Source organism: Spea bombifrons, chromosome 5 (genome assembly GCF_027358695.1).
Source record: "Spea bombifrons isolate aSpeBom1 chromosome 5, aSpeBom1.2.pri, whole genome shotgun sequence".
NCBI lineage: Eukaryota > Metazoa > Chordata > Amphibia > Anura > Pelobatidae > Spea > Spea bombifrons.
Window position 1 is genome coordinate 80,065,217 of NC_071091.1, and position 11,898 is coordinate 80,077,114.

At 37.5% G+C, this 11,898-nt stretch overlaps 1 protein-coding gene across 1 annotated transcript in view; it reads left to right on the top strand.

The window, feature by feature from the left end:
* The window catches only part of LAMA3 (laminin subunit alpha 3), a 96,172-nt gene extending 86,521 nt beyond the window's left edge, over positions 1-9,651 (top strand). The window contains exons 60-76 of the mRNA XM_053466221.1: positions 10-143; positions 549-696; positions 1,369-1,491; positions 2,010-2,146; positions 2,587-2,704; positions 3,629-3,769; positions 4,451-4,581; positions 5,368-5,502; positions 5,891-6,044; positions 6,272-6,438; positions 6,565-6,754; positions 7,132-7,272; positions 7,579-7,738; positions 7,827-7,945; positions 8,286-8,379; positions 8,673-8,792; positions 9,363-9,651. Of these exons, the coding sequence (XP_053322196.1) occupies positions 10-143; positions 549-696; positions 1,369-1,491; positions 2,010-2,146; positions 2,587-2,704; positions 3,629-3,769; positions 4,451-4,581; positions 5,368-5,502; positions 5,891-6,044; positions 6,272-6,438; positions 6,565-6,754; positions 7,132-7,272; positions 7,579-7,738; positions 7,827-7,945; positions 8,286-8,379; positions 8,673-8,792; positions 9,363-9,508 (2,358 nt within the window). The 3' untranslated portion in view covers positions 9,509-9,651. The remainder of the gene's footprint in view (positions 1-9; positions 144-548; positions 697-1,368; positions 1,492-2,009; positions 2,147-2,586; positions 2,705-3,628; positions 3,770-4,450; positions 4,582-5,367; positions 5,503-5,890; positions 6,045-6,271; positions 6,439-6,564; positions 6,755-7,131; positions 7,273-7,578; positions 7,739-7,826; positions 7,946-8,285; positions 8,380-8,672; positions 8,793-9,362) is intronic.
* The last annotated feature ends 2,247 nt before the right edge of the window (positions 9,652-11,898 follow it).

The following is an 11,898-nucleotide window of genomic DNA, read 5'->3' on the forward strand; positions in this document are numbered from 1 at the left end:
ATTTTTAAGCCACCACAAAGTTTGAACTATCGCAACTTCAGGGGATGCATCGAATTTGAGTTTCTCAACCAGATTGGAGTCAGCCTATATAATTTCAAGAGAACATTCAACCTTAACACTACCGAAGTGGAACCATGCAGCAGGTACTCTCCCGCTATTGTCATTACAGTATATACACTACCGTTTAAAAGGTTTGGGCTCATTTAGAAATGTTCGTGTTTTTTAAAGAAACCAAAGTTTGTCCATTAAAGAAAAAAACATCAAATATATCCAAAATACAGTGTAGGCATTTCCGATTATTTCGCTGGAAATGGCTGATTTTCTGAGCTCCTAGAAAATAGTGGCCTTTTTAAGAAAAGAGCGTTTGACTCTTCCAGCAGAGGAAGTTAATATGGTGAGATCACCTGAATATGCATGGGATAGGCATATGGTTATCCTGAAGCTAAGATAAGATCGGTTACATTTTGAGTCTTGATAGTTGTTTCAGGTAGCCTTTTAAGTAAGTAAGTCATGTTTCCAATGTTATGCTGTATACTTTACCATTTCAGATACAAAGAGGAGTCGGAGAGAAGTTACTTTGAAGGCTTTGGATATGCAATCATAAAGTACAGATTACCCAGTATCAAAATTTTGACCTATGAACAAACTATCCAGACCACAGCAGATCTTGGCTTGTTGTTCTTTGCAGAAAATGAGGTATCTTATCTTTGTATTTCTCTATTTCAAACCTACAGTAGATTTTCAGGATGTTATTCCACGACTCTACGGCATTGAGGCCGGATGTATCATATGTAATATAACCTAGCCTTGTGAATACGTACCCGGGCTAGTCAAGAATATTCCAAATAAAATTACTTAGAACCTTGGCAATTAGTAGAACCTTTATTGGTTGTGATCTGCAAATCCCCAAAATATAACTCAGTTAATTCACTCTGGAGCAACGCAGATTATGTGTCTAGTTTCCCTGGAAAATCCCTATATACATCTCCAAGAAAAGAAAGAATATTTATATATATATATATATATATAAATTTAAGAGATTTATACACTTACGGAGACCAATGGGAGCAGTATGAAACATACATTTGGAGCCCTAACTTGAGTTTTAGGTTTTCTCCACCCAAATAGCATATGTGACATTGTGTGTTAAAAAGCAGCGTGGAAAACCCAGTGTGTGATCCACGGGACCTAAGGTGTACACCACTGCCATCCATTAAATATGACATTTAAATGAATGATATTCTTGAGCTATTCTGTCTAGTTTACTTGCCACAAAGCAAGAGATTGACGATGAGCTAAAACAGTTCAATCTCTCCTCAGTTGGTGACCTCTTGGATAACTAGTGCAAACGTTTTACTCTTCTTTCAGGACAATTACATAAGTCTTAATATTGAAGATGGCTTCCTGATGCTTAGGTACAAACTAAACTCAGACACGGTGAAAGAAGCAAAAAGTACTCTTGGCCGTATCAATGATGGGAACGAATATCTGGTAAATAATACACTCTACTGTATGTGTAATACTATACCCACAATAATAGAAGCTAAGTATTTTGGAATTTCAGAATCAAACTCATTAAATAGTTAATGAGTATTATAGGGTATTGTACACAGCACATAAAAACATCAATGTATGGATTAATAATTTTGGTGAGTTTGTGGTCATTACACATGTGGTATGCATTCTAAAATGTAATCTAAAATTCAATATATTATCAAATTGTGTCTTCCATGTATTCCATCTCTGCAAGGTTTCACTTTGTTTCTATTTTAGTTTGCGTTTAGTGAGCGCCTAGTCTCATCGGGCATTCTGTTTCTCTGTATCTCAAACGGAGAAGGTTATCTCGGGTGACTAGATGGTCAGCGAGGGGAGCCATATAACCCAGAGTGAATCATTTCTGCTTCTGGAAAAACAAAAGCCCTTGAGAGATGTCAGACCTCTTGCCTTCAGTGTTCCACTACCTAGCAACGTTATTACTTGCAAACATTATGATATCTTCCCTCCCGCAGATCGTAATGAGGATTTCAGCCAGGGACAGAATGATCCGTATTTCTCATTCTCAAGTTGCAATATTACTCAGTGAAGTGGACATCTTTAGTTTTGACACATACTACTTGGGTGGAGTCCCGACATCAATTAGAGAAAAGTGAGTTAATGACAAACTATCAAATGATCCAATTCAGATCTGAATCAGATAATCAAATTGTCCACATGGGCCACTCACATTCTGTATGTGCACTAGTGTATGGGACTTTATCAAATTATATACATGATAATTAAGTTGAGCGTAAAATGTAAAAGGAAAGTAGGATGGATACCTGGTAAAATAAGTCAGGAGAGACAGACCAGGCAATAAAAGTGGGAAAAGTCGTTAAAGAATAGAAAAAAAGGGCCGTGTGCATGTGAACCAGTCAAGATATTGTTGAGTGAATCCCTCACATGTGACCAGATTGGACGATAGGACATTAAAACAGAAATGTTACTGCGACTGGGAGTCTTTTATTGTTTAATTATTGTTGAACGGAAAAAAGTCATCAAAAATCTGTATGGAAATATTTAATATGACTTTTATTTGCCACCAAACAGATTTGATATCAAAACCCCTTCTTTCCGTGGTTGTGTTAAAAATGTGAAGAACCCGGTCAGTTCTGCGTCATTTCAGGAAACCTATGGTGTCAGTCGGAGATGCTTTGATGGTTGGAGTGTAAGTAAATGTATATAGTTTCATGAGTGTGTGTGTGTTTAAAATTATATTACAAAAAATACAATAGTTTTATAAAACATTTCTAAGTTGCCGGTCCTCTGCTGTGAGCACTAGGTCCATGGCTCTGGGTGTTCAGGGCCTTTGCACTTCAGTCTATGCAAAAACGGAATAACTAGACGGAGGCTGATGGCACAACGTGCTCTAAGTATCTGCATTCTGTCACTTCATGGGAGATTATTCCTTGCAGTTGCTATATTTTTGCTTTTGAGAATGCTTTTGGTATTTTATATCCTCTCAAAGATATGGTAGAGATGAAGGGATAGGTCAGACTTCTTCACTACTGATACATTAAAACCTTAGAGAGCGAGCCCAAATGATTTTCTTGTAATGTTTTAGAAATTCTATGGCACAAGACTATGCCCAAAATATTTTCCTTAAAAATGTTTTTTTGAATGCTATGACCTACACACTCATGAACCCCTAAGTGGCTAAGACCCTGTGGGACCAAATAAAACGTCAAATCAAATGACATAAACAAGAAAATAATACAAAAACGTAATGTTTTAAAAGGCTATCAATTCAGTAAAAGGCTGTTCATAAAAAGAAATATATACCACATGATCCGGGCATACCCTTTCCCCAAACACCTCCACAAACAAAAATACCACCCCGTCCAGTGCCACTCTTTCCAAGGCCCCCTCCAGAAAAGAAAATAAGGAGGGCAGCTATGGTGGAGAGTAGTCCAGCGCCAATGGTGGGGAGGAACTTCCAGCAGCCTCTTTGACATTACTTACCTTGTAGAGCTTTACTTTATTAATTCACTTAACTATTTAGGATAAGTGTCCATTTTTATGATTTTACCAAATGCAAATTTTTTTTTCCAAATAGAATTATTACATGCTGTAGTTCTCTTGCTTTTTGTAGACTATCCGCACAGCAGAGTTTTCCCGTGGTGGGACTCTTGGACTGAAACCAGACGGATTCCGGTTCCCTAGTGACTTCCAGGCATCTTTTGGATTTCAGACTTCACAGACTAGTGCCATGTTGTTTAATCATTACACGGAGGTAAAGCGTTGTATGGTCATACTTGTAACGCCATGCACCTTATAGAATAGTTAAAACTTGTAGTATCTATATTCAGTTCTGCTCGTCTCACTCATTTTTGGAGTTGTAATGCTTGCGCATCTTCTCTACCGGACATTTTAAAAATATTAATTAACAAGTATACATTAATACCACCATATACCACACTGCTGTATAATAGGTACAACATAACAAGCAGTGCATCACCTAAACAGTTTGAATTTACAGAATTTACATTGCAGGGGGACCTGTCCAGTGAGCCCCCCAATGCCAGTGCATCCCCTCCAAACCCCTCCACTCACACAGGCTGTGTATACCGCTGTGCCGGAGAGCCACACTCCGGGTGCATTGGGATATGATGTCATTTGATGTGTGTTCGTATGTATTGGGATATGATGTCATTTGATGTGTGTTCGTATGGAAGTCTGTTAGTAAGTTGTTGTGTATATAAATATGTGTGTGTGTGTGGGTCTCCCCACCATAATTATTACTGCATTTTCTATACCCCACTGTACAATCTAATACAATTTTGGCAATTTCAACATGTACAGGGTTGCTGAAAAGACAAAAATGTAAAAGGCATTCTGAGACTGTAATATTAAATGCTAAGATAGAGAGATCTTACTGAGAATCCCTAAGTGATTTCACATTATTTGCCAACAGTCTGAAGAATTACACATTGCTTTAAAAGATGGAACAGTAACAGTTAAAACAAAAACTGATGAACTGCAGTCAGTGGAGAGATACGCAGATGGAAGGAACCATTATGTGTCTGTGATAAGACAAGATGACCAGTGAGTATACACTAAATACTGTGATTGTGATTGTATGCAGTGCTATGTTTCTTTAAGTGTCAGGGAGTGTCAACCAGGTACAGTATGTGTGCAGTATACCGCGTTAGCTTGTACTGAAAAAAGCAAACTGGGCATGGATTTGTACCTGAATAAAGCAATTATATTATGTCAAAATTGTGCTTATTTGTAGAATGATTAACAGCTTTTCTCTAAATTCATATTCCAAAGTGGTGTGCTGTAGTGTGTGAAAAGGCATACACGTTAACCATTGTACTATTAGTTGTAGTCTAACATTCGCTAATGACACTCTTCTAAGCACTCAAGAACTCTTAACTGATAAAAGTGCACCCAGTGCAAGAACTGGAGTGTGCACGGAATCTCTACATGCCGCTGATTGCCATGTTGGAACAGTATCCACATCAACTAAAGTCCAACATAAAACACGCACGCAGAGATACATTAGAAGGCCGTTTGGTAAGGCTCCTCATCCATGTAATCTGTACCCAAGGGAAACCCCAGTAAGTGTGCTATGAAGTTCTTTGGCCTGTGACATAATCCAAAGAGGCAGTTGCCTCTAGGTTGCCATGCGGCCGTATTTTACTGGATAATAGGGCGCACCTAGCCATTAACCAAGCCATATATAAGATTTACAGTTTTAATGACGCCGAGAAAACATGCTATTTAACAAGATGGGCCCTACTTTTTGAATATTTACATTTCATGCTTTCTGTTTTAAAGGAGCATAGGAAGAGAAATGTTTATATAAAAAAAATTGTTTTGTTTCAGACTCAAACTCTTAATCGATGATGAGCAGGTGACCAAAAACATTGGGTCTTCAGTGTCCTCAGGAGATTCGCCAAGAAACATATACCTCGGTGGAAATAATTTTGAGGGTTGTGTCACTAATGTTTTCATCCAGAGGTATGTTTGTTTCTGAAGATTGGAACACAGCAATAGTCTAAGTCCATAGCTTCAAGCTTAGGCAAGTAGTCGGCAATATGCCAGAAAGCATCATGGCTGACATTTCAGTAAATGCTTCATAGGTGCAAAAGCATTGCATGGACACATTGCATATTCCTGCACAACCAAAACCAAAACTATAGAACCAACGAAAGAAGGATATGGTGTTTTTGATCATAAGAAATTATTGAGCCATAGAAAGAATGAGGGCCCATATGATGAGCTAGATAGACTTGTGTTCATAAAACCCATAACCCACCTACAGGACCAGGTGGCTGTCCACGTTATGTTATCAATGCAATTGGCAAAGTATACAAGCCACGAACTTCTATTTGTTTGTTTTCAACAGGTCAGCACAAGACCCTAGAGTGGAAAACCTTTTTGATAATAAAGAAAAGCAAAAGGTCTCGCTTGGAACTTGTATGGTTGAGGAACCTCCTTTGTCTTTAATTCTGAATGAACTTCGAAGTCCTTATCCTTTCATCCTAAACGATAATGAGCTGGTAATTACTTGTCAAGCATGTATTTGTCTGTTTCTGAAAGTAGTAGACTATCTGTCATAATTTTCATGAGTAGTGGCATAAATTCCCTCTGTATACTTCTGTTAACTGTGTATAGATCAGTTCTGTTTCTGGTGTCTGTTAACCGTGTTAAGCACATTGTGCTATTATTTGTGTGTATAATGGTAACCGTTTACTGTTATTCACTGTTTAAAACGTTCCTTTGACAGAGTTATGTAGATGTGATGACAAATGCAATGAATAAAAATGTACAGAAGGTACCACAAAAATGTGGCGGTTCTTCCAACTTCACAATACCTAGTGGAGCCTATCGGTTTGGAGAGTCTCCTGCAAGTCACATTATCTATGATCTGAATAAACCACTTTCGCAGGACAGGTATGGAACTTAAACTCTAGCATCATTAATACGATTAAGACTTTAATCCTACTTTGAAGTAACAGTAGATATGTTCAATTCTATCAGTGACATATTTTTTTACCCATAAGTGATGTGGTCTTCCAGGTCCCATTTCTCATTGGAAGTGCGCACAGATGAACCATCTGGCTTGGTTTTTATGATGAGTGACTCCTACGAGACAAGTCACCTGACTCTTCATATTTCTAAAGGGCGTTTTGTGTTTTCTTTGGCCACCAAAGGAAACAAAATCAAAATTAGAAGCCAAGACAAATACAATGATGGAAAGTGGCATACGGTATGTATTAATGCCTTGTGTATGATACTTTACACGTTTGTTAAAGGTCCACAATATGTTTACAGTCTATCTATATCCAATATCTATTATGTTCACCAGTTCATTTAATTCTATTTAAAATTAGTTTTGGTCTTAAAGGGCTTCTTATGGCCCTCATTGCTAGAATCTTTAACAGAAAAAGAAAATAGAAGCCTGAAACAGATCTGTGGTAATGTAGCATCACATACATATATTTGAGTATTGTGCTCCTTAGTTTATGCACGGGGCCATGAGCTACCCAGAGGTCATATCATTGATGGAGAAATAAATCCCAACTGCGATCATAAAAGATGTCTCCGTAGCCTTTACTGAAGAGGTTTTTTTGTTGTTTTCTGCAGGTTGTGTTTAGCTGGGATGGGTTCAATGGCCGTCTTGTGGTTGATGGTCTGAAATCCCGCAAGGGTAGCCTGACAAGACGAGTCAGTCTGGAAGGAATGTCCTCCGTCCATCTTGGGGGCCTCCTATCACTAAAATTACAGGTACTCATCTACACAGTTACACAGAGAAGACAAGTTTGGACAGTTTGGGCAGGTGTTACACACAAAACGTGAGGCATACTGGTTATGAAACTGTGCATTTCAAAAACATCGTCCCCGCTTGCCAAACCATTCACATGCTTATTTGCATACAGTAGAAAATGGCAAGTGATAATGATGGCAAAAAAAGAACCAACTAGCTAATCTAGTTTTCACTTTTTGAATAACGTTTACACCTTTTTGTATATATTTCTCACCCCTAACTCTTAAATCTTAATATTTATGCTACTTAACATATATCTTTTAAAGGGCATTTCAAAGAAGAGCTTCACAGGATGCTTGAGAAATGTGCAAGTGAATGGTATTCCTTTGGAAAGACTTTCTCTGTCCTCGGGAGTTGTCCCGTGTTACGAGGGAGCCTTTGAAACAGGGGTATACTTTGCTCATGACGGAGGACACATTATTGTAGGTATGTAGTGTTCTCGTTAGCTACCTGGCAACGATTATTGGGGTATCCCTATTTTGAAGTAATCACCTACGATTTCTTTACATTTTAGAAAAAGCTTTTGTTTTGGGACCAGAATTTGAAATGGTTTTAGACATCCGACCACAAAGCCCGACAGGTGTCTTACTACACATTGCAAATAGATTCATTCTGTATATGGATTCTGGAAAGGTAAGATTCTGATGGCTAAATACGGTAAAGGTTATAATAAAATGATAAAACATCCCAAAAGGAGGACATTTGTGACAATCAATAAACACATTCTATTTGGAAAATAAACAGCTGGAAGCATCATTTTGAAATATTCTTTTACATTCTCAGAAATACAATCCCATCTAAATAGATGATTTGTGCATTTTTTCCTCTGGATAGAGTGTGATTTACTGTCGATGCGTTTCTGTGATGGGATGCTTCTGATTAAGTTATAAAAAGTGTTTAAGTAAGGAAATTAAATGTCATCTTATATAGGACACGATCTGCTCATGCGTAAATCTGTGTTGTTGTTTTCCAGGTGACTCTTTCAGTGAACGAAGGTCCCGGAGAATCCTGGGTTTCTGTGACGTCTCAAAAATCATTGTGTGATGGAGAGTGGCATACAGTAACAGGTAACAGGCACAGTGATCGTCCTTTGGAGGTCAAAGGAAGCAGTTTTGGAGGTCAAGGAAGCTTAGATGCATCATCTGCTTTGAATCTGCATATTTTTTATTAAGTTAATCTTGGGTATAAAATGTTTTTTAATAATTTTGAGATTAACCTTTTTAATGGAAATTCCTAAGACGTCACATGTTCATGTGTGTTAATGCTTATGTATATGTTTACACACACATTATAGCAGGTGTTTCCATAAAAACAAGCGATATGATAATATGTCTTATATGCAAAATTAATCTGTTTGCAGTAACCACAAAGAGAAATATAGTGGCGTTGGACATAGACGAGGTGTCGGAACAAGCAACTGGGTCAAATTCTGCTCTGTTTACCAGCACCAAGGCACCGTTATATCTTGGAGGAGTGCCAGGTAACCCTAGGGTTTATTGCTATGTCATACCACTTACATGTCCCTCTTCAGGAGAGACAGTCCCTGGTATAAAAAAAATACATTCATTTTTTAAACACCTCAACTATCAATAGGTCTCAATACATATTTTTTAACTCAGTTTCAACCTCCTTCTGTAGGGACATGTAAAAAAGTGAAACCCTTTGAATCATAAATAAATAGTCAGTTTACCATTTTTGAAAGCATGCATAGCATAAATATAGTTAAAATAATTATGCACATTTTACACATAATTATTGCTAGAGGGTACCTGCCGTTTACAAATTAGCAGAAAAATTCCTAATTCTGTTTATTTTCTGGAAAACATGAAGAAATATTCCTATTTCATATTTTTTTGCTCTCCTGTGATTGGCTGTAAATTATCCTCACCTATAATCCATTAGTGGCCATCATACAATGCATTCTGGGTAGCTTTGCTAGCAATGGAGCGAGCACTAAGTTTATAGGCAATAGACACTGTGTTGTTTCATGATAATCGCATGTTAATAATTGTCAACCATAGATTAAACACCAGTTGGTTATTTCTTGCAGCTTCCTTGAAAACACAACGGATCCCTGTGAGGACTTCTTTCGTGGGCTGTCTGAAGAACTTGAAAATGAATAAGAAAGTGATCTCCTTCAGTAAAATCTCTGAGCTTCACGGTGCTATCAGCTTAAGCAGATGTCCTACCGCTTAGCCGATGTTTTAAAGCCATGGATAAATCACCAGGAAATATGCATCAATATGGATCTATGAAGCGCTGCTATGTAGATGCAATCCTGCTGTACGAACGTAAACAAATTGTGTTCTATATTGTAAAAATGAACAATTTTAAAAGAATCACAAGTGGGTTTCTAGTTATTTTCACTTCTTTCATAACATAACATAAAACTGACCAAAAAAATTCAACTACCTCAACAATAAGTGTTTTTAGTTTGAATTCTAGTTCTCCTCGGTGCTACAGATGAATCCCAGTATACACTATATATCGTTATATCCATGTGACCTGACCTACCTGGGGGTAGCATCCTTCTAGACTGTTCTGCTTTGCAGATTTAGGGCCTCTTCGATTTTTTTTTTTTTGTGTGTTTTTACTTTTGATTCCACATGAAGCCACCAAGGTGTGAAGCAAGGGCTCCAGACAGTGTTTACAGAATGGCTGGTTCCTACTTGGGTTTTCTATGGTTTCATTTTGGATAAATATATAACTAAGCTAGTTGGTTGGTAATTGCCAGATGCTCGTAGGGCCTTGTGAAATAAAAGAGAGGTTGAATGCATACTCCAAATAATGGCCAATTCCAACCCTTGTTACAAAAGGTATTACAGTTAAATCCATCCATCAATGTCCATTTTCTTCACAGTGAGTAAATATTGAATCACCAGTACCTTTAGCTTATTCCACATACATTTTAAACATTAGGAGCATCATTATCATCTACAAATATTAAATGTCCACTTTAAAGAAATGTGTAACCTGTGTTAAAGAGGACATTTATATATATATAAGTCAATGTTTGTACTCGTGGAGGATGGTGTCTCTGGCTCAAATATCACTGACAACCTATCAGAGACTTTGGAAGGGCAAAGATGTGACATAGGCTGGACAAAAGGGACAAAAAGGTGAGGTAGTTGAAGTGGGCGAAGCATATGTAATAAGGGGCATGGAACTCGAAACACCTCCCCTTCTGCCCCTTGGAAGACATGACACTCTTGCCACCTGTCTGTTTAGTTAAATGGAACAGTATGCCGAACGCCAAATCTGGCAATGCAGTCATACCCAAGCCAGTGGAACGTGTATTGAACATGACAACAGTAGACAATTTAATCTAGTGGAAGAATTTTAGAATTAATATTTAGGTTGCGGATCCACAACCAGCTCTTGGAGTCTGCCCCTTATTTAACGCAGCCTTGCTGCATTCTCTTCTTGTAGCAGAGTGCAGGTTGAACCCTGCTGTGACCCGTCCATACAAGGTGCATGGCTACAGGCTGGGGCACAATTTATGGGCCATGTAAAAAAAAAATATACAATTGGTCCTTTAATGTTCCATGACTCAAGAGACATTAGCAATTGATAGATAGTAATTCCAGTAATAACCAGTTGGTATCATACTGGTGGAGGAGAGAAATAAAGGGCGTGGGAGAAATGATTTTAGGATGAGCTACAGGGACTGGTAGAACTGTCAGAAATATTTTTTTATTCCTAAGGGTTATTCCCATATCTTCTATGGCAGAATCCAAAACAGGAGTACTGTTAAAAAGGTAATTTTACAAAACATCTCAGTGATAAATGATGTCATGTTATTACTAAAGTCACAATCAAACATGCCTGAGATGTTCTACCGATTAAACACTGAGCTTCCTTCTAAAGTGATTCTTACATATTTATTACTGAAAAAATCCCTAACACTGCTCTTCAGTAATGTGTTGCCAAGTTTAATAGTCAAAGAATAAAAAAGAACAATGATGGCAGTGGTGCCAGTACAAAGGATAGCAAAAAAAACATCTCCAGATACTGGACCCGTCAAAAGCTTGAGCTGCTGGAACTGATTATCTTCTTTAGAGCAGCATGTAAAGGGCTATAGTTTTTTCTGCCCTTGTAATATTGGTCATTTTTATAGGTCAATTGAATACTTTTCAAGGTCTTTTCAAGCTTCAGCTCCTTCACTATTCATAAGGAAAGTAAAACCTAAGCGAGCTCTAATAACATGACATATTTCAGAATTACCTATAGGACATGTGATTGCCCAATACGAATAATGCAAAATATTCTCATTTTCTACTTAGCGTTATTATTATTTTTACACATACAAAATCTTTGTTATACATGAGTTATCTGCAGTTCATCTGGAATTAAAGAACATTATTTTGTTGAAAGGTTGATTTTCAATTACAAATGGTCCACATTGTATGACGAAAACAGGCAAATGGCATTTTATTTTATGAAACTTAAGTGATTCTCATATCATATAGAACTGGTCTCCAACATGTCCTTTAAAAGAGCTACTTACAATTACCGAAAAGTAGCTTTGAAAGCTAGTATTAAATCTATTTAGGTGGTAGGGATATATATTAAGCATTTTATCCGTG